This window comes from Pseudorasbora parva, chromosome 22 (genome assembly GCF_024679245.1).
Source record: "Pseudorasbora parva isolate DD20220531a chromosome 22, ASM2467924v1, whole genome shotgun sequence".
Taxonomy (NCBI): Eukaryota; Metazoa; Chordata; class Actinopteri; order Cypriniformes; family Gobionidae; genus Pseudorasbora; species Pseudorasbora parva.
This window is the reverse complement of record NC_090193.1, coordinates 27,383,572-27,407,469: the sequence shown is the minus strand read 5'-3', so window position 1 is coordinate 27,407,469 and position 23,898 is coordinate 27,383,572. Positions and strand designations below refer to the sequence as shown.

The following is a 23,898-nucleotide window of genomic DNA, read 5'->3' as shown; positions in this document are numbered from 1 at the left end:
GTCAGTGCCCTGACTACCGAACTAGGGAGCTGATTGAGATGCACACTATTTGTTTTTGATTCACTAGAAGAACTGGTTCATAACGACTCACTTTTTTATGATTTGGACTGCACTGGTCATGCTGTATGTTTTTGATTTACAAGAAGAACTGGCTCATAACGAGTCATTTGTTTATGAATCGGACTGTACTGATCAAGCTGTATGTCTTTGATTCACTAAAAAGAACCAGCTCATAAGCGTCATTTGTTTGCAGTCCAAGAACGGAAAGATGTTTGTTGACATTATTTCTCTATACACTATGGTGACCAAACGTCCTGTTTTCCCAGGAAATATACAGTTTTCAAAGTCCTGTCCTGGCCCTAATATAACAATTTTCTATCCATACAGAGAGATTAGAAATAAATAAGGAATTTTTTGAGTAAACTTCAAAGTATCATTTGAGTATCTCATTGCCAGGCCAAGTGTCCTGTTTTTTTTAAATCAAAATAGGATCACCCTACTATACACCATTTTTTATTGCATTCAAATAAATACAATTTGCAATTTGATTCAGAGAACGTTTTGCTAAAGTTATGAAAACATTAGTTCTGAATGCTCTCTGAACATCTAGTTTAAAAATATACAGTCCCTGACAAAAGTCTTGTCGCTTGTGTACAAATTGACCTAAAGTGCCGCTGAAATATATTTCTAATCAAGATTTTTTTTTACAAGAAATGGCTCATTTTAATCCCACCAGCTTTTGTGATAATGTTTCAGTGAAAAACTAAACTTTCAAAAAGTATTCTAATATTCACAGCTTGGTAAAGACCATTGAGTCAATTTTTGCAAAGACATAAGTGTTGTCACCTTGTCATATGAGCTTCACCTGTGACTAATAATGGATCAATTAGGTCTCAAGTGTGTATAAAAAGAACACCAGTACGCTAGACCTTCACATCAACTGCAACTAGACCTCTGCAAACATGCCTAAGATTCACCCAGAGACTAAAGTTTTGATTATCAAGAGGCTGAAGACCAGATCCACTGATATGGCAGACACCTTCAATGTGTCTCAGCGTCAAGTACAGAGGATAAAAAAAAGATTTGAAGAGACTGGAGACGTTTTTGACAAGCCCAGGTCAGGCAGACCCCGCAAGACAACTGCTCGAAAGGACCGTTTGTTGGCTCGAAAATCCAAGGCCAGCCCATTTTCCACTGCAGCAGAGCTCCACGAGACCTGGTCACCTGAAGTCCCTGTGTCAACCAGAACAGTTTGTCAGATTCTGTCTCGAAATGGCCTCCATGGTCGAATCAGTGCCCAGAAGCCAGCACAAAGCAAAAGACAATTGAAAAACCGTGTGGCATTTGCCAAGGCCCACAGCCTGCTAAAAGGATGAATGCTGGAAAAGTGGCAGAAGGTGGATTTTTCAGATGAATCTTCTGTTGAATTACACCACAGTCGCCGCAAATATTGCAGGAGACCTACTGGAGCCAGAATGGATCCAAGATTCACCCGGAAAACAGTGAAGTTTGGTGGCGGAAAAATCATGGTCTGGGGTTACATCCAGTATGGGGGTGTGCGAGAGATCTGCAGGGTGGAAGGCAACATCAATAGTCTAAAATACCAAGAAATCTTAGCTACCTCTTATATTCCCAACCATAAAAGAGGCCAAATTCTGCAGCAGGACGGTGCTCCATCGCATACTTCCATCTCCACATCAAAGTTCCTCAAGGCGAAGAAGATCAAGATGCTCCAGGATTGGCCAGCCCAGTCACCAGACATGAACATCATTGAGCATATGTGGGGGTAGGATGAAAGAGGACGCATGGAAGACGAAACCAAAGAATATTGATGAACTCTGGGAGGCATGCAAAACTGCTTTCTTAGCCATTCCTGATGACTTCATCAATAAATTGTATGAATCCTTGCCAAACCGCATGGATGCAGTCCTTCAAGCTCATGGAAGTCATACAAGATATTACACACTCTAAAAAATGCTGGGTTAAAAACAACCCAAGTTGGGTTGAAAATGCACCGACCCAACAATTGAGTTGTTTTAACCCAATGGTTGAGTTGTTTTAACCCAGTGGTTGAGTTGTTTTAACCCAGTGGTTGGGTTAAATGTTGCTTAAGACAACCCAATTGCTGGGTAAGAACAACTCAACCATTGGGTTAAAACAACCCAATTGTTGGGTCGGTGCATTTTCAACCCAACTTGGGTTGTTTTTAACCCAGCATTTTTTAGAGTGCATTTGGATCTCACAGCACTACAACTTAATTTGCTGACATATTTTTGTATTTGCAGTAAATTTGTTCAATTTCTGCATAGGCGACAAAACTTTTGTCTTGCCAAAATTTGACCTTTCCGTCTTGATTAAATGATAAATATTTTTTCTGTGAATATTATTTATTTCAGTGCATTAAACATCATTTGGGAGGGTTTTAGCTTTTCATATGAGCTATTTCTAACACCAATTAATTAATTAAAAGTCAGGTTAATATCAGGTATTTCTAGAAAATAGATAAGCGACAAGACTTTTGTCAGGGACTGTACATATATATATTTAAAAAAACGTTTTTAATTGGTTATATGGATTAAGGCAACATTACATTTTATCATTTTTCAAACATTAGTTTTACTTTTTACTCTTACTACATTCTGAAGTAGTAACATTTAAAAATATTAGACACACATCAAACTAAAATGTGTCAGAAATAAACATTCCATGAATGAAGTATAGATAATGTTTTTGCGCTAATGCTTTGAGAATATTATTAAAGACTAGATATCCTTGAACAAACATTTTATCAATGTTGCTGGATAAACATTTGTTCGTAACTGAGAGAATCTTGCCTGAACATTAGGGATGTCCTGAGAACATTTCCTGTTACCTGGGAACCCACTTATGGATATCGGTGAGCCCTTAATTTCAAGTTTGGGGTGGTCTTTCCAAATCCTACAGTTGCACTGTATAACAGAGTATGAATTTTTAACTGCCCAAAGCCTGCAATTACTTAAAATCCATTATTGCTTTTCCATCGCTTATTATGATAATTATCCCTCCACACTTATTAGAATACACAGGGCCAAGTCCTGACAAGAATCAGAGACTCTTGCTAAGTTTTCCCTGTTCAAAGGCAATGGTTAGATGTGTCTAAGCATCTGCTTTGAGTAAAAACAGAGTGTGGGATGCTTTAGATGTTAGCAAGAAAGAGCCCGAGGCAATCAGCTGTGGCCTCTTTCGAACTGCGAAGGCCTGCAACATTTGTGTTTTACTGCACAGATTGATGCATGCATGGTTTCTGGTTCTTCTCTGCAGTGGTGATGGTGGTGTTTGGATGATGAAGACACTGGTCTTAGATCTGTGGAGTAATGTGGGCTAGAGGACTTTGACAAGGATGGAAGACAGTTTGTTATTGATTCTGTCCATATGCATCACTGGGCAGCTCTGATAGCTGAGGGAGAGTTGGAATGCTGCCATGTTTCTGCTGATTTGATCTTACATAAAAGCAAAGTTCACGTAGACATACCTTTCAATGTATTTTAATTAATAGAACAATGCATTCTGTATACTTTTAGTGAAATTAAAACTTAAGGGGCCATTCACACATAATTCTTTTCTGCAGATAAAAACTTAAGACGCAGGTCAGTTGGACATAAAAGACGTTTTTAAAAGTTATTTTAACTTGAGTGCCACATTTAATAACAATGACGTTGATGTAAGGCGCAATGGTCAAACATGTCAATTTAGCGCATGTTTACATAGAAAAAAAACGGAAGGCAGCACTGTGCATTTATTTGCACAGTATTATTTTCCATACTATGGAAGATAATGAGGTCCATAAACTGTTTGGCTACCTATATTCTTCTTCTTCTTACCCATATCTTCTTTCGTGCTCAACAGAATAAAGAAATTGATACAGGTTTGAAACAACTTGAGGTTGAGTAAATTATGACAAAATTTCGAATTTAGGGTGAACTAAGCTTTAAATAAGGAAACCAAAACTATGTTGTGTGTGCGTGTGAACATTTGTAGATACTATAACTCCAACCGACCTTCACACACTCCGTTCCTCAGCTGATAACCGCTCGGACATGAGATCTGCCTCTCGCACACAAACCCTCCAACCGTATTCACACAGCGCTCGTCTGCCTGGCAGGTGTGTGCGTTCGTCACACACTCGTTCAAATCTGCAAAGCAAAAACACAGCATTATTTTGCTAGGCTCCAAAGTATAACATCCTCACACAGAGCCAGGGACAGAAATGGAGAGTTACCTCCACAAAGACCTGGAATGGAGAAGCTGAGGGTGGTAGAGATGCAAGCAGGTGAGGCAGCAGTGTATTCACAAGTTCACACGTACAAATAAGACAGAGAGAATAAATGGTATGCATATTTGGCGTGCTGTCTGAGGAGAGGGCTCCGAGCTCTGTATTTGGTCCGAACCCAGAGTACTCCCCCCGTATTCCTGGCTGTGGTAGGAAAAAGCTGAGAGTAAGGAGTCGGGGTGGTGGAGGGATGCTGAAAACTGTCGAGGAATGTAGGTGAGTCGACTGTGTATGTTCTCTCATGCTGATGAGAGAACATACATGTGTATGTGTATGTGGTAATTGCTGATGACGAGTTGATTGTATACATAATTTGAACGTGCTCCTCCCGAACTTTGTTAATGAAACATCATAAAAACAGAGACCAGAAGATCTTGTTGTGTGTTTCCATAAACCCAGGCACACATCAGGCATTCTTTAGTGCTGGCGCTGTGGTGCACTGTCAAGATCTTCAGTTAGCCAGATTTATTAAAGGCAATAACTCTGGACTATGTTGAAAAACAAGATTGGAAAGCAAGCACAACCCAGCGAGAGGAGAAAATAATTACTTGAAGCTTAGACAATGGCTGATTTGTGGCCCAAGAAAAGGATTCAATCTGTCATGCTATTGCCAGAGTAAATAATTTCTGTGGACGGGGGGAAAATGTTTGTGCTTTCTTCTGGCCACATTAGAACAAAAGAGAAAAGAGCACATGGTACCTTATCGGCACATGGAACCACACAACACCTGGGAACACCATAGAGAGAACAATTGATTTGAATGTTTGAAAGTTTTTTGAATGCCAAAACATTGGATGATAAAACTAGTTTTAGGTTAATAGGAGTGTCAAAAGCAGGTTTTGTCAACCCAGTGACCAAGCTTTTTGAGCGGTACGCAATAATACCATAAGTACACTGTAAACATTTTTTGTTGCTTTTTGTTGGTTTAAGTTAAAAAAGTAAGTAACCTGGTTGCCTTAAAATTTTGAGTATATTGAAATTAAAAATTTGAGTTGATACAATGAAGGAAATTTGTTTAATAAATAGAACCTTAAAATATTATTGTATCTGAACCACATAAAAAAATTAAAAATCATGAACATAGCACAATTTGGCATGTTTCACTGCGTCATCAGAAATAAAACACAGACAATTACCCAATATGCTCACAAAACCTTTTAATAATATTTTAATAAAGGTTGTTGAATTTCAAATAAATTTCGTTGTATTAACTCAAAATTTTAATTTCAATGAACTCAAAATTATGACAAACCAGGTAACTTTTTTTCTAAATAATTCTTTACAGTGTAGACAGTCGCTATGCAATGCAGAGGCAGCTATAATTATTTAAATATATACAAGGAAGATGAAACCAATCAATAATTATACGGATATTATAAGTGCTTCAAGCTTATGTAATTTCAAATTACTTAAAAATGCACATTTTGTTGAGAAAGTCTAAAACAACTTGAAAGATGAAAAGCTTTAAATATGCATTTAAATGTGAGTGACTAATAAAGTCTTTTCAGCAGGTTTGAGAGAAATGGGGTGAAGGTTAAAGAAAAAGAGGAGAGGTGGTTACCAAAAAATAGCTATACCTCCACTGAAAATAATGACTTTGTGGTATGGTAAAATCTATTACAATAATTCATGTAATTTATACATTGTAAAATCAAGATTAAGTTGGAACTATATAGCTTATGTAAAATTTACACAATTAATTCATGTAATAAATTAACTAAGAAAGAGTTAATTTGATCATATATTTACAAATATTATTTAATGTTTTATTGTCACAGCACATTCACCTAAAAACATTAAGTATACATTTTAATCTGAAAAGCAAAGTGCGTTTGAATATGCACACACATTTATTTATTTATTTTAAACAAAAGATCCCGCTTGTTCAGTGGTGACAGAGACTTTTATGTGGCTGGCTTATTCTCAATAAGTTTTGACTTTTAACTGAACATGAGTTTTAATCACAATAACAGTAGCTAAAGCGCCGACATTATCCACTTCTATAAAGTTGAGACTGGTGGTTAAGTTGTTTTATATCGATTGCAAATTTCGCAGCAATTAATTTATTAAAGCTAGTCTGCACCAAACAGGAAAGTTTGGATGGCAGGTGAACTTGGATACCAAATAAACATTCATGTTTAACGTTAGTAGCAAGTGTATGTATGATGTCAGCCATTTTATTTTAGTGAGCTAACGATATGAAACTCTGGTCACATTTTTAATAAAAATAAAATTAAATGTTTATAAAAATCTAACGTTAGACCACAGCCTTTCATGGCTAAAGTGAGGTTAGCACCAGTTTTAGCCCTGTGCATCAGTCTAGAAGCTGAAGCAGGAATAGTTAACTTTTGAATGCAATCAATGGGCGGCAAGCCCCTCCACCTAAATGCAAACTAAATGCATGTGTTTTTGACATAAAACTATTGGATTGGGATATATATATATATATATATATATATATATATATATATATATATATATATATATATATATATATATATATATATATATATATATAACAAAATCCTCAGTGTTAAATGAACACTGCTGGTGTTCATATGAGTCCACTATGAGTCCACACTCAGAATGTTAAAAGGTAACACAGAATCAGTGTTGGAGTTAATGAGATAATTAATTAATGATTGAGCATTAATGATGCACACCTGCTGTTAATAAGCTGTTACCTGATGATAAAAAGCAGAATCACTACATTTACATTACAGCATTAACAAATTCACACATTACTAACAGACTGACTTCATTTCTGTTATACATCTACATACGAATGAATAGAGTTTCTATTTATTTATATATCACCATTATGGTGATCAGTGTTTTCTTTAGTTAGGCAGTTTGACAACTTTTTAATGTTAGTGTTTCTCTGGCTGCTGTATCTGGGTTTGCTATGTTAAGAAAAGCAAGAAAAAACATGATCAGATGCTGTCGGCTGCTTGATGATCACAATATGATCATTGTATAGTGACTTAATTCACCAATCTTATGACTGAGTAGAAATATACTATTAACCTTGTTTTATTCAAGAAAAGATCCAGCATGGTTTTAACCAAAAAAGTTGAATACGTTTTTATAACAGATTGTACACTAAGCACTTTAAACTCCTGTGAGCTTTACTCATATGCAGACATAAAGAATCAGCCCATGAATCTCAACAATGGTGACATGCTTCATGCCACAATGCATTCTGGGTGCATAATGCAAAACTCATCCATGGCTCCCAGAATGCATCGTGGCATGAAGCATGTCACCTTTTAAAATTAAATTTACTTGATTACTTCTAATAAATACAACCTGCTAAGGTAAATATAATTAAGTAACATTTACTTAATGTCTTCGCAAATGTCTCCTTTTTTCAAATAGGTTTGACTGACAACTCAGCAGTCATTGTAAAATTTAATTTAGAGTAAAAAATGTATTTTAAATTAGTTTAAAGTAAATTAGGGTAGCTCATATTTTTACTTAAAATATTAAGTTAATTATACATTTAAATAAAGTAAAAGTTAATTATAAATGTATAATTTACTATAAACAGTAAATTATTTAGTCATTTATACAAATTTTAATTTCTGAGTGGACTAGCCCTTGAAGGTTCACTGTTTAGTTCCCAGGGAAGTGAGATCTCTCTCTCTCTCTCTCTCTCTCTCTCTCTCTCTCTCTCTCTCTCTCTCTCTCTCTCTCTCTCTCTCTCTCTCTCTCTCTCTCTCTCTCTCTCTCTCTCTCTCTCTCTCTCTCTCTCAAAGGGTTCATGCATGTGCACATTCAAGTGCACAGTATTTAGCCCCAAAAGGCACATAGAAAGCAGCTCTGACACCCTCTTGCAGTCTTGTTGCAGATCCAGCACCGAAGTGTCAACAAGCTGCCTCATCAACATACATGAGCAGTGGCACTTATTCAAAAAAATTTGCTTTATCATAACAATATAGTGAATTGCCTTCAAAATGTGGTGCTCTGAAATGCATTAGAGGATATGCATGGGATGAATAATGCATTTCTGTAGACTGGAGGCAAAGAGGAGTGGGTGGGTTAGTTCTATTGCAAAGGGATGTGACTGCGGTGCATCAGGATTATGGTCTGTCAACATTATGTCTACATCAGTGGTGCTGCTCTGATCGATAAGGGTTAAGATGAGAGGGTGATGATGACTGTCCAAGATGGCTGCATGTTTGGTATCACCTTTTGTCTCCATTCCTCTTTGTTTTCTTGTGAGTCTTTTTTTGTTGTTGTTATTGTTAGGCTACTAAAACTATTTAAAATCGAATAACTGAAATAAAGATTACATAAAATAAAATAAATATATTGACACTATGCCAGAGAGATGTGCTGCTGTAATTGCTGCAAAAGGTGGACATACCTTTATACATACATAGGCAAAAAAGGTTGATATTTTCAGATCTGTTAGATTTTGGCCACCACTGCAAGTTAAATATATATAAAAAAAACACTACAAAAAACAAAACAAAAGCAAATAACAAAATTACTAAAATTAAAAATTCTCAATCAAAATGTAAATAAATACTACAATGGTATATAAATAATACTAAAATAACACTGTTATGAGTTGACTAATGAATTCAGTGTCCAAGTAAATCAATTAAAAATGCATTAAAATAATAATGTTAATGATAAAATATACACAATAAAATGAACAATCAATTAATGAACTTTAATTTTTGTTGCACAGTATTGTATATCATGCATGCTCCTTGTCATTTCAACTTTAATTCTGAACCTAATAGCCATAAAAAAACCTGTACCAGAACAATGAACAATAATCTTCAAAGCCTAAACCTAAACTTTTCCGTCTAGCTACTCCACAACATCACCGCTATTTGGTTTAGAGGCCACCCATTAACTACCTCAAGAATCAAACTGTTTTGTAATAGACTGAGATTTGTGTACCCTAACCACTAATGCCTTCTATGTTATGGTTATGTCTGGAGGAAGGCAAAACGAATTAAACACGGCCCCACAGCTTCTTGTGAGAAGTCTGAGCAAACTCGATACCCATTATGCAACCACATGTATGTAAGCTGGTTATGAGAGCATGCCGATGAGCTTTTGCATTTCCTTCTTGTGTGTTAGTGAGTGTTTATCTGGGCAAGCCATGGGTCAATATGCCCCAACAGTGTGCAATGGGGTGAAACGGTCCCACGGTACCAGTTGAAACCTCTTACCCACACAATCTCTATTCTGGTTGTGAATAAAGCCCTCATCGCACATCTCATTCAGCCGCACACACTGGTAGGAGCCCTCCCGGTTCACACACACCTCGTCCAGGGAGCAATTGTGTCTTCCGCTTGTGCACTCATTCACATCTACGGTACACATAACACTTTAGTTGAAGAAAAAAGGCACATGCAGAGATGCAAACACGCAAGTAACACATACACGCCACCTCCACCATCATAAAGTCGTGCTAGAATTTTATGAGGTGTGAGATCAGATCAGGTTTTGTTTCTAATAGTGAGGTTTGCTCTCAATTAATCAACCATTTTATTGTCGATCGAAGTGGGTTTTCTTTGTGGCGAAATCACATGCATGTGTGGCTTTATGAATTTAATGTTTACCACCTGAATACAGCTTATGACGAGAAACAGACGCCAGAGAAACTCCATGCACACTTGTATTTTAAGCGTGCATTTGGAAGTGTAAATGTCGATCATAAACTGAATGAAAGTGAATACTAAAACATTTCATTAAAACAATCCATCCAGTTTCCTGCAGAGTTTCCTTGGCTCTACAGCAAAGCCAGTCAAGCTTCATTTTATTTCTGCCAAAAACGAAATGAAGGTCTCTGCCCACCCGCATTCAGCATATGGGAACGCTTTGACGGAGACGAGCAGAAAGGACGAGTGAAATAAACTCTTTAAGTACAAAGATAATTCAACAGTGAAAAATGCCCTTTAAGCTGAAGCCATTGCGATTATATCTTCCCTTAAACATGTCCTCACATGCAAAAATGCACTGATTTACGGTTCCTGACCCCTGAATAAATGTGAACATGAAGTAAAATATGACATTCATGTTGTGTCTTAAGCAATTTGCATTTTAGGCAAACAAACAGCCTATTAATCTTTGTTGATTGTTATAGTAATACATTCTACATGAGTTGAAGTAAAACATGAAATGTGAAAGATTAGTTGTTACTTCTACATTTGCTGTAGAGGTTAAAAGATGGTTTAAAATTGGGCATTTTTTTGTCCTTTATACTACTGTTGCTTGTCAGATTGTAGAATATGATCCCATTGAGATCTTAAGGCCAAGGCAGACTGTGCAATATCAACAGTATTTTCAGACTATGATATACAGCTTAAACTTTGGTTACACGTTGACAGAACTGACTGGACATTTACGTCCACATCACATGTTCATATTTTCTTTGGCATTTGAAATGTTATGGTACAACTCCTTTGAGTGTGGGTCAAATCCTTTGAGTGTGTTGCATAGAAAAGTGGGAAAAGGTAGGACTCTAAGATTAATCAAAAATGTTATTCATTTGCAAAATAGTGTAAGATTGTTGATTTTGCCTTATGATAAAAAAATATTGTACAATCACAGATATTTGTTTTAAAAGGCTAAATTGTGGAAAAATGTATGCACTGCAAAATCATTTTCCTAAAATGTTTAGTATAGTATCTAAGCATCCTTTAAAGGGGGGGTGAAATGCTGTTTCATGCATACTGATCTTTTTACACTGTTAAAGACATGGAATCCCATACTAAACATGGACAAAGTTTCAAAAGTTAAGGTGGACGTTTGATGGGAGTATTTCTTTGTCAAAAATACTACTTCCGGTTAGTCATAAGTTTCGGCAAGTTTTTTGCGATCATGCGTCCCCTTTGACGTTAATGGGGGCAGAATTTCCTTGTATGGGGCTTACGGACAATTCTACCGGAAGAGCGTGAGAGAGAGAGAGGGAGAGAGCGAAAGCAACAGGCTATGCCCATCAAAGCGCTGGCTCGTAGGCTGCTGCACAGGTAATGTGCACAATTAACAATGACATCAAAAAGTGCGTTTTTGGTTGCCAGACCAAGACAGTCCTGCACAGATTCCCCAAAAACCCCGCGGTAAGGCAACAGTGGATGGAATTTGCTTTTCCGGATCAGCAACTGAGTTGCGCGAATGTTTATATCTGTTCGCTGCATTTCGGTGCCGACTGTTTCATAAACAAGGCCCAGCTTGACGCCGGATTTTCCAATCGCCTAATGCTGAAGGATGGAGCAGTCCCAACGATAAAGGTCCCAACGTTAGAACCGCGGGCGGTGAGTTAGACTGCTTCAAATGTCTTTGTTTTTGCCTATGCTCATCAAGTAGCCCAAACATGATCACGTATAGTTACTATATATATTACTATATATAGAAATTGATCAATGGAGCATGCGATGTGTAGACATTTGTACATTTGTTTAGCTGGCCACTATATGTGTAACTTTATGTTTGTGTATTGTAAAAGCACTCCAAACAACAATACACAAAGAGTGGGGAAATATGTTGAACTAAATAAGCGCGCTTCTTCATTCAAATGTGCTACTATTCCGTGTCTTTCTATGTAAACACTAACTTAGCCTGCCGTGCAAAACCAGTCCGCTTAATAACGTTACAATTGTCTACACAAACCACGCGTAAACACACACACACACGTGCACAACTGCACTTCTCACATGTACACCTTCAAAGACAAAAATACGACGATATAATTCAAGTATAAATATGTAAATAACACAAGTCGCTAAGCATATTATATAGTTAGTGTATAACTTGTACCACATAGAGACGTCCTGCTCTAGTCGTTTTTGCTGCTGCTCCTGTTCAACTGCAGCCTCTGGGTCTGATTCCGGATCATAGATGTATGGCTGTATCTGATTAAAAGCCATATTTTTATTTTGAATAAAGTTTTTTTCCCGCTGTTAGGGATGACACAGCTTTACGACGCACTCAACACAATAGCAGCGGCGTGCACACGTCATTATTTAGCTCCGCCCACATGATACGCCCCCACCCGCTCGGCTTTTTTCGGAAAGACTCGGAACAGCGCATCTTTCTTATATAATTATTAAAAAAATAAAGACTTTTCAGAGATAGGCAGGATGCAATGCTACTCTATAGGTACTCAAGATTGACATGACACTGACTGAAACTGAGTGTTTCACCCCCCCTTTAAAAAAAAGCTAAAATAAGAAACATTTATTTGAATTTATGTGAATGTTTTTAAATTGTATTTAATTATGTATTATATATATTCTATGCTTTTGTTTAGACTCTTATCAGTTCACAGTCAGGCATTACTGTAAATTACATAAAAAAAATCTGCATGTTTAGTTTATAGTAACAGCTGTGCGTGGCAATTTTATTAGCACCCTCCGTGACAAGTTTAGGATATGGAATGGAAAGACCTTGAAATATATCATCTGCAACACTATCAGTACAGTAAATAAACATGTGGTAAAAGTGTCAGATCAGACAGGAAGATGTATTGTGAGAGAGTAGAGCTGAGGTCACTGTTTATTATTGTAGTCAGGGCTCAAGGAGAGTAATTGGTCATGGATGGAAGGAAGGAGATCCTCAGGTAAGAATGTGATGTTCAAATCTTTTCCAATCCTTTTGGTATAACTCCTATACTGTACATGAGTGATTCCGACCAATAAGGAATTGGATAGTACAGTATGACTGTTTTATCAGTGTTTTGTGACAGCTGTGTTGAGAAGAGAGTGTACAGTGCATCTGGAAAGTATTCACAGCACTTAACTTTTTCCACATTATGTTGTTGCAGCCTTATTCCAAAATTGATTAAAATCATTATTTTCCTCAATTCTACAAACAATACCCTTACAAATGCTTAAACAACAACAACAACAACAACATGTAAATAAGTATTCACAACCTTTGCCATGACACTCAAAATTGAGCTCAGGTGCATCCTGTTTGCACTGATCATCCTTGAGATGTTTCTACAACTTGATCAGAGTCCACCTGTGTTAAATTCAGTTGATTGGACATGTTTTGGGTTAGGCACACACATGTCTATATAAGGTCCCACAGTTAATTGTACATGTCAGAGGACAAACAAGCCATGAAGTCCAATGAATTTTCTGTAGACCTCTGAGACAGGATTGCATCGAGGCACAGATCTGGGGAAGGGTACAGAGGCATTTCTGCAGCATTGAAGGTCCATCATTTATATATAATTTCAGAAGCATTGAGCGATCGGGAGAAGGGCCTTAGTCAGGGAGGTGACCAAGAAAAAGATGGCCACTCTGACAGAGCTCCGGCATTTCTCTGTAGAGAACTTTCCAGAAGAACAATCATCTCTGTAGCACTCAATCCCACCTGTATGGTCGAATGGCCAGACGGAAGCCACTCCTCAGTAAAAGGCACATAACAGCCCACCTGGAGTTTGACAAAAGGAACCTGAAGGATACAAAATGTTCTGGTCTGATGAAACAAAGATTGAACTCTTTGGCCATAATGGCAAGCTTCATGTCAGTTGGAAACCAGGCCCCGCTCATCACCTGGCCAATACCATCCCTAAAGTGAAGCATGGAGGTGGCAGCATCATGCTGTGGGGAGGTTTTTCAGTGGCAGGAACTGGGAGATTAGTCGGGATCAAGGGAAAGATGAATGCAGCAATGCACAGAGATAGCCAGCAGCTATATCACCCTGTAACTCAAGACTGGTTTCCCACTGAAGCTAAGCAGGGCTGACCCTGGTCAGTACTTGGATGGGAGACCAACTGGGAAAACCAGGTAGCTGCTGGTAGAGGTGTTAGCGAGGCCAGCAGGGGGCGCTCACCCTGTGGTCTGTGTGGGTCCTAACGCCCCAGTATCGTGATGGGGACTATACTGTCAAAGAGCACCGTCCTTCGGATGAGACGTTAGACCGAGGTCCTGACTCTCTGTGGTCATTAAAAATCCCATGGCACTTCTCGTAAAAGAGTAGGGCTGTAACCCCGGTGTCCTGGCCAAATTCCCATGATTGGCCCTTACCAATCATGGCCTCCTAATAATCCCCATCCACTGAATTGGCTCTATCACCCTCTCTCCTCTCCACCTTTCGCTGGTGTGTGGTGAGCTCACTGGCGCCGTTGTACTGTGGCTGCCGTCGCATCATCCAAGTGAATGCTGCACACTGGTGGTGGTTGAGGAGAGACCTCTGACATGAGTGTGAAGCGCTTTGGGTGTACAGTAGTATATATGAAAGCGCTATATAAATGCCTCATTCATTCATTCATTCATTCATTCATATCCTTGGTGAAAACCTGCTCTGGACCTCAGACTGGGGTGAAGGTTCATCTTCCAACAGGACAACGACCCTAAGAACACAGCCAAGATAACAAAGGAGTGGCTACAGGACAACTCTGGGAACGTCCTTGAGTGGCTCAGCCAGAGCCCAGACTTAAACCCATTTCTGGAGAGATCTGACAATGGCTGTGCACCGACAATCCCCATCCAACTTGATGGAAGTTGAGAGGTTCTGGAAAGAATGGGAGAAACTGCCCAAAAATAGGTGTGCCAAGCTTGTAGCATCTTGCTGAAAAATACTGTAATTGGTGCCAAATATGCTTCAACAAAGTATGGAGCAAAGAATGTGAAAAATGATATACATGTGATTTTTTTGTGGATTTTTTATTTTTTATACATTTGCAAAGATTTCACAGAAACTTCTGTCACATTTTTATTATGGGGTTTTGTTTGTAGAAGTTTGGAATTAAGCTGTAACATAACAAAATGTGGAAAAAGTGAAGCGCTAATTTCCGGATGCACTGTATATTTGTAATTTTAGACCAATTTAGACTATTTTACCTTCACAGGTGTGTCCATCAGTCATCAAAGAGAATCCCGGGAAACAGGAACATTGGGCTAGTCCTCTAATCACAGAACACTGCTGAGAGCAGGGCCCATTACCTGGAGACAGTATTAAAACTGTGTTAATACATCTATCACACTTCTTTTTATACAGTATTTTATAATTACAATGGCAAGGATCACTGTTATTATTGTTATGCATGAATGATCAAATACACATAATTAAGTCAAGATGCCCATCATGGGGAGCATTCATGTAAACACAGTCGGTTGCGTCTTACGTCCACAGTTTGGTTGAAAACAGGATGTGTGTGAATATATTAGAACACATTTGGTCTTAAAGAGACAGGAGCATAATATATCTGCTGTCATCTGTGCCATTAATGTTATTCAAACAGCAAAACAAAATCACTCACTGCTCTTGACAAAACAACGTTTGTTTACGTTTAAGGGACAGGCACAATATGTAAAATGTTTGGATTAAAATATCCAAAAACCACTAGAACAATGTTAAATATTTTATTGACTTGTGAATTAACATTATTCCAAATGTTTCCAACAATGTTTAAATCCAGAGAAATGTGCTCATGGTTGAGGCTGTGGCCTCGTGTATGGCCCTAAAAGATTTAGTTAAAAATTAAACTAGTATGATCAGCATGACTTAATGAGTCGCCCAGATACAGCCAGATCATTTCCGTACTGATTGATACTCCAGAAACACCACAGTGCCCCAGACGAGAGACAGACTTCCAGTAAATGTTTAAGTCCTTAAACATCTACCATCAATCCCAAACCAAATATACATTATACCTTGTGGCATATGTACTTATCTTGAAGCGCTATACCTTGTGGATGGCCTGCTGGATGAGGAGGAAAGGAGTAAGTTATGTTTTTTTCTCTCTTCTGTGTTCAGATTGTTTCAATTAAGATAACATATGTTATGCAGAGCATTCGAATAACCATACAGTACCTGTGAGACGGTCTGGAATTTAGTTATCTGTCATGGTGGCAGAATATGATGACTCATTGAAATATTGTGTCAATGTTATGCGCACATCAAAACAACCAATTATGACTGCTGATCAAAAATCACTTCATTTCAAATAGAGGATTCTGAATTCTTCTGAACACTAAACATTTGCATCATTTTTCATCATAAATTAAGCTAAGCTATTATAATCTGTATTAAAATGTCTAAACATTCTTAGGCCTTTCAATTCTGACCCTAACACAGGGCTCCAGACTGCCATCAAATGGTTGCTTTTTGCTAACAACATTTGAGCGTGTATCTGAATTTTGCATCCAGTTGCACATGTGTTACCAGTAAATTTGGGTGTGTTTATCCAATAGATAACCCCAATTACATGCTCTCTAGAATGCTATATTTGCTGATGTGACACACATGCAATCTATTTACCAATACTGTCACTTTTTAAATTTGTTTTAAGGTTTTTATAGAAGTACATGACTCAAACGTAATGAAGTCATTTTTATTTAAAGAAGAGCCCTGTTCAAACATACATAATGCAAACACAAAACCAGTGCTTATACTATGTACAGTAATCAGCCTGCGTTATTACACGGTTTTCCTTATAATGGTACATTTCTTTCTTTGCTGCAAATATGCCAAACTACACAAGCCGAGCTCTACCTGTTCGCTATCAGTATCGTTCAACAACTGGTTCATTATGTTAACTTCACGAATGAGATCTCTAGTTCAGACTCAAAAGTATCTAGTTCAGTAAAGGCCGTATTCGTTTACTGAATTTAAATCACTCAAATCACATGCTCCGTGACGGAATCTCATACTCGAAACGCTATAGGCTCGAGATTCTTTTTCATTCTTTGAGTATTAGTAATACAGTGGAAATTAGCATGTTGATTTACGTTAACTATTAGCATGTTGATTTACTATTGAAAATGTTAGTCTGGAGCCCTGTAACATTAAAAGGTAAAATGTTAGGAGACCAGGGACAGTTGTAACAGGGGGCGGTTGTAACGCCTTGAATTCCTCCAGATCAGAGATGACCTAGAGTGAGGACACTCACTCTGCACATGCTCAGTTAGTTTCCCTCCAATTTTTTTCAAAAAGGGAGCCACATTTGAAACTTCCTGATGGAGTTTTCCACAAAATGTTGTTTTTGAGGTAAAAAACCCCCAAACTTTTATTTCTGATGTACTTTTTGGATGATGTTATAAGTCATATAAGTCAACATTTGGATGATGTTCAAATGTCTATGAATTCAAACAAGTAATATTAGAATCACTGTGTTGTAATCTAAAAATAGAAATGGCTAACAAGTGCCAAACTAGCAGTCAAGCTGGCCCACATGAGATGAAATCTTGGTTGGTGGTTGGGTACGGTTGTAAAGCCCTGTCAAGCTATGATGAATCAAGCTAAAAAAAAAAAAAATTTGCAAATTAAAAGTGAAATGGGCACTGTACATTGCAATTGAAATGTAATAATATATATATATATATATATATATATATATATATATATATATATATATATATATATATATATATATATATATATATATATATATATATATATATATAACTTTAAACTTTGTTGACGTGTTCTACCCATTAAATTATTTTCTTGCATTATAATTTGACAGTTTCATCTCTTTTTTTGTCATGTAGTTTAAAACTTAAAAACATGCAATGAATAGTCACAGTAACATTTTTGAGTAGAATTGATTCATTATTTTAGACATGTTACAACCGTCCCTGACATGTGTTACAACCGTCCCTGTACGCTGGAACGGTTGTAACAGTGGAGAGACTGTATTAAAATCCCTTTTGCAACCTGTACATATATCATAAAAGCACTTAAAAACATTGTTTTTTGATCTAGTGCTAAAAATTGTAAAAAGTGTTACAACTGTCCCTGGTCTCCCGTACAGTATAAAACATTACGTACTTGCACAAGGGTTATAGAAGACCAGTGGTTGAGTGGTGGCTTCTTGTCTCGCTGGAGCTACAGTAAGCAGCCTGTCTTCTTCACTAACCATGTTGTCTTCCTCCTGGTTCTCTGTCAGAAAGAGAGAGAAAAGTGTGAAATCTCACAGGGATGAGTCATTCTTTTTCATTTGGCATGCTGTCAGATGGTCTTTTTGGTAGAAGAACTACAAAAAAAAAGTTCTCTCCAATATTTAATCATGACCAGATGAGAAATATGGAAAGTGCTGTTTGATTTGTGCCCTTTGCCAACATATATCTTGTCATCAGAATTCCTATCATTTCTAAAGTCAGCTGAAGAATGCTGGAGAGAAGTTATTTGTGATCACATCATAAGCTCGGCCCTCAAATGAGATCATGAGTCAAGTTTCAAACTGGAGCAGCACAACACTATCTCTATCAACACTTCCATGTCACTAGAGACACAAAAACAATATTGACAAATGATGAGAACCCGTTGTTGGGGTTTGGCTGTATAACCAAGGAAACGGGACAAATAATTACAAACTGCAGTGAATCAGGCAAAGCAAAGATAGTCTAGATAGTGTGATATCTGTCTGTCTGTCCATCCATTTTGTAATTTTGAACTAGACAGACTTTTGTAAGATTTACAAAAACTGTGCATGTTTAAAGAGAGTTGTGAAATAACATGCAGTGTTGTTTTCCTGTGCTCCTACGTGTTATGTTATTTAAAGATTGAATATTATTCATGTGGTTCTTTGGAGTTCAAAGGTTTGAAAAATAATATACCAGGACGTCTAATTCGCTGACTCATCATAAAAACCTTCACTAGATTGTTGCATAAACAGGCACGCACCTAAATGTAAAGCCACAATAAGCAAAGTGTTATTTGAGGTCATTTTGAATTCAAACCAGTTCTAAGAAACAAACACAGGATATTGAGCAGGTATTACGATTAATTCCTCTATTTAATGCGGGGCTGATAGTGTGTGTTTTGAGTGCATAAAGATTAGATTTCCATATGCTAAGTTGTATGCAGTAGACTCCTGCTCTGAAAGCCTAGGAATAACAAACCCTCGTCTGTTTTTAACATTCTTTATGCATAACCAAATAGGATATTTTATTAAACTATACCTGCTTAATCTAAAATGGTTAACACATACAAAACTGAGTATATACTATGGAATAAAACAAGCAAACAGGTTGTTCTTTTTATGCTGATCTTACCTGGTATACAGGTGCGGGCATCCTGCATGAGTGTGTATCCAGGGTGGCAGGCGCACAGGTAGGAGTCGCGGGTGTTGATGCAGGTGTGATGGCAGAGCGATGCAAATCTCTGGCACCTGTCATCATGCTCCAAATCCTCCAGTGAATTAACGGCAGGATCCACATCCCCAACCGACAGAGCTTGCTTCGAAAACTGACTGTCTGACACTAAGGAAGAGGAGAGCTAGTACGATTAAATTTATCAGACAGAGTTAGAGATGTATATCTCTTGCATGTGACTCTTTTACATTACATACATCAATGTATATACACTGTCACTAGGGATGCAACAATATTAGAAATCTGGTCAATACTGATAAGTCTATTAAAATGGCCAATAATTGATAAACGGCTAAAATTAAAGAAACAAATAAAAAATCAAACACAAACTGAAAATCAAACATTTCAATGCTGCAAGAGAATTTAGTCATCACGCCATTATAAATGTACAGTATAAAACATTTAAGTAACACTTTATTTGAATTTACATTACAATGCATTATATATATTATATTGCCAAAGTATTGAGACACCCCTCCAAATTATTGAATTCAGGTGTTCCAATTACTTCTCAGGTGTATAAAATCAAGTTTAGGTATGCAGACTGCTAAAATGGGTTTCAATGGCTGATCAGCTGCATCCAAGCCTAACATCACCGAGTGCAATGCAAAGCGCCAGATGCAGTGGTGTAAAGCACGGCGCCACTGGACTCTAGAGTGGTGGAGATGTGTTCTCTGGAATGACGAATCATGCTTCTCTGTCTGGTAATCCGATGGATAAATCTGGGTTTGGCAGTTGCCAGGAGAATAGTACTTGCCTGATCGCATTGTGCCAAGTGTAAAGTTTGGTGGAGGGGGCATTATGGTGTGGTGTGGGTTTTTCAGGGGTTAGGCGTGGCCCCTTAATTCCAGTGAAAGTAACCCTTATTGCTTCAGTGCCAAGACATTTTGGACAATTTCATGCTCCCAGCTTTGTGGGAACAGTTTGGGGATGGCCATGTCCTGTTCCAACATGACTGCGCACCAACAGAAAGACATGGATAAGCGAGTTTGGTGAGGAGGAACCTGACTGGCCTGCATTGAGTCCTGACCTCAACCCGATAGAAAACCTTTGGAATGAATTCGAGCAGATTTTATAATATATTATAATGTATTATAACTCAAAAACTTCATGCACCAGGTTTAGGACTTTGAGTAACTCAGCTTATGGATATGCATATGAACATAATAAGTTATAATCACAATATAATGTTAAAAACAAACAAATAAATAAATAAATAAATAAATAAATACCTTTAGACCAGACAGAGTAGCCCAGTAACATGCGTCATACTCGTCATACAGCTTTGGCTACAATGATCTTCCGCAAGATGCATGCAGTTTTGTTTAGAGCAGTTACAGAGTGTACCTTTAAGTTTCTCAATCTAATTATTGATATAATTTTTTTAAGTAGTCAACTTTTTCCACATTTTATCGTTCAGTCAACATTTAAAATGGAAGCTATAAGTTTCCCATGTCATAAATGAACTGTTATTTTGAGCGACTTACTGGCTTTGACTCACAGAATGCGTTAGATTTGAAGTGCTCTTTAAAGCAGTTATTTTTGAGCACTTCTGTCTGGAAAGACACTGCAACAACAGCTGCTATGATTTTTTTTTCTCTTCAAAGTGCCATGAGCAGTTATCATTTATGCCATATCTGAAATGTCCTGACAGTCATAAGGGTCTACAGGGGTCTCTTTCTTTTTTATGATATTTTTTCCTGTTTTATTGTGCAGGGTTGTGTCACATGATGGCTTTCACACTGACTTCTGAGAAAGTGATTAGGCAGTTTTTTGTTGTTGTTGAAATATCTGTAATATTTTAACAAAACTACTTTATTCCTTTTATAAGAAAGAAAAAAGAAAAAAGAAAATTAACCATAATCAACCAGTTAACCAATTTTAGCCTTTTTTCCATCAATACAATCCTGGGATCACCTTGACGTTTTTTTCGCTTAATGTCCCAAGAAATATTAAAATTGATATTCTGAAAAATATATCATATACTAGCTTTATTCAAGACATTGGGTCTTATTCGTGAAACAAAAATGATTTTTGTGTAAACATAAAAAGTTATGTACAGTTTGGTTTTACAAATCTGGAAATAAAAAAATAGATATTTCAGATATTTTTGTTTTACCAATATGCTGATTGGTCGATGTTTTATTAATAATACATTTCACTTGTATAATTCCACTAGTGTCTCTAATGAATCTTTTCATTACTTCTCAAGGATAGACCAGATGTCAACCAGAACGACACGGCAATGTCGACGACTCGTACGTAAACATAATACATATTAAAGCAACACTCCAGTCAACATCTGTCATCCCACCACTGCCAGCTGTTCCTGCCACGCCCTCTGTGTCCTCCATCTGCCAATCACATCCTATCAATCCCAAATCCACAGTACTGAAATTCTACACAGCAACTGATGGAGTTAATGAACAGGCTTTCCAACATTGCACACCAATTTGGCAAGGCGTTCGACTGACTTGGCAATTAACGTCTGGCTAAACATAATAAACAGACTCAGCTTCACCTTACACAGCGCACTGGTGTAAAGTAAATATTTCTCACAGTCATTAACTGAATGTAAATGCAATGGAGGGAGAAGGAGATTAAACATTTCCGCTATAATTAATCACGTTACGGGTGTGAGGTGGCAGGGGGCCTGAGAAAGCATCCCTCATGGTAATAATTACCTCTCAACCGTTTTTGTATCGCTTAAACCTTTGATGCAACCGAGAGGGCTTACATAGTTAGCAATAGTCTCATAAAAAGAGAAAGAGAAGGCATCTCTGTGGATACCTCTATGGAGGCAATTTAATTGGACCTATTTTAGCATTCCATCATCACTGTGCGTTCACCACGAAAAGGAAAAACCCCAGTATACTGACACGGCTACAGTTATTCTCACCTTGCCTACAGATATCAGGTAGGCTCTTCAGGGGAAGCAAGGCACTGGGCCAAAGGAATGTGCCATTTGAGACATAGCAAGAGGTAAAGTCTGGGTTTTAAGTCTCATTCAAAGGAATAGTGACCTGGGTCTATTGACTAAGGTTTTTGCTGATAACTGCGAGCGTGCTATTTGAGCAATGGACGTCTGCCATTACACTGATATGGCATTACGGCTCTCAGGGTGATAGAATAAAAGGCAGGCACACACACACACACACACACACACACACACACACACACACACACACACACACACACACACACACACACACACATACACGTCTATATTACCAAGAGGGGACTATCACTCTACACTATCCAAGAGGGGACCTGTGTTTCTAGTCATTTTGAAGAAACAAAAATCACATACAAAATTTTCTTTTAAGGTCCTTATTCATAATATAACTTCAAAAAAGCATTTTTTTTATTTTTTTAAAAATATGCCAAGAGGGGACCTGAACGATGTCTACCTATCCAACAGGGGACCTCCATAGACTCTAATGGAGCTGTGTGTGTGTGTGTGACCGATGTCTACCTATCCAACAGGGGACCTCCATTAGTCTGCAGTGGAGCTGTGTGTGAATGTGAAGTGAGCTGGCAGTCAAGTCTGTCTTCATTTTATATATATATATATGCATTTGGCATATATATATGCCATCTCCACCATTACATGTCTTTACAAATAAATAACATAAATGCAGTTAAGCTTCGTACAGACTATATAATGTGTCAAGTAATAATATGTCTTTTTATAATAACTGTGTTCTTTTGAATGTACTGAGAAGTATTTATTTGTAACCTAAAATATACTTTAATACTTTAATTTATTTTTAAATATATTTATTACACAGTCGCAATAAAGTTACAAGATGTAACATCAAGTAACACACTACACTTAGTTAGTCCACAAGTCTTCTTGTGCTTTAGTATGTTAGTCAACACATTAAAATAAGTTAACTTGTTTACACAGGCATCTGGTATCACAATAGGCACACACACACACACACAAACACAATATACCTTAGACATAATACCTAATACATTACAGAAAAGTCATTTCTTTAAGAAATTCATTCTCTGTTGTGTCTTCATAATTACAGTATTTGATCAGTCCACATCTCTCATTTAAGATTATTGTCAGGTACACCAATGTATTTACATTATTGAATATTACAGGTCATTATTGAATAGTGATTACGTTGCACACACACTGACTCAGGTCCCCTGTTAGATAGTAAATCACGACGCCTGTGTGTTTGCTGTGACATTTCTTATCATCACAAACACACTGTAAAGATTTAGAGTTTTTACAGCAATACCTGAGTTTAAAGGGTTAAATCAAGCAGAAATAGCTCTCTAATGTATTAATTGCAGGTCATTATTGAATAGTGATTACGTTACACACACACTGACTCAGGTCCCCTGTTAGATAGTAAATCACGACGCCTGTGTGTTTGCTGTGACATTTCTTATCATCACAAACACACTGTAAAGATTTAGAGTTTTTACAGCAATACCTGAGTTTAAAGGGTTAAATCAAGCAGAAATAGCTCTCTAATGTATTAATTGCAGGTC

General features: G+C 37.4%; 1 protein-coding gene across 3 annotated transcripts in view; it reads right to left on the bottom strand.

Annotated features, from left to right (window-relative positions):
- fbln2 (fibulin 2) overlaps positions 1-23,898 on the bottom strand; it is a 79,668-nt gene that overhangs the window by 14,653 nt on the left and 41,117 nt on the right. For 2 of the 3 annotated variants that reach the window (XM_067431329.1, XM_067431330.1), the window contains exons 6-10: positions 19,285-19,491; positions 18,059-18,169; positions 15,127-15,228; positions 9,502-9,642; positions 4,038-4,172 (exon numbers count right to left, since the gene is read on the bottom strand). In XM_067431329.1, the coding sequence (XP_067287430.1) occupies positions 4,038-4,172; positions 9,502-9,642; positions 15,127-15,228; positions 18,059-18,169; positions 19,285-19,491 (696 nt within the window). The remainder of the gene's footprint in view (positions 1-4,037; positions 4,173-9,501; positions 9,643-15,126; positions 15,229-18,058; positions 18,170-19,284; positions 19,492-23,898) is intronic. The other variant, XM_067431331.1, reaches the window with a different exon arrangement.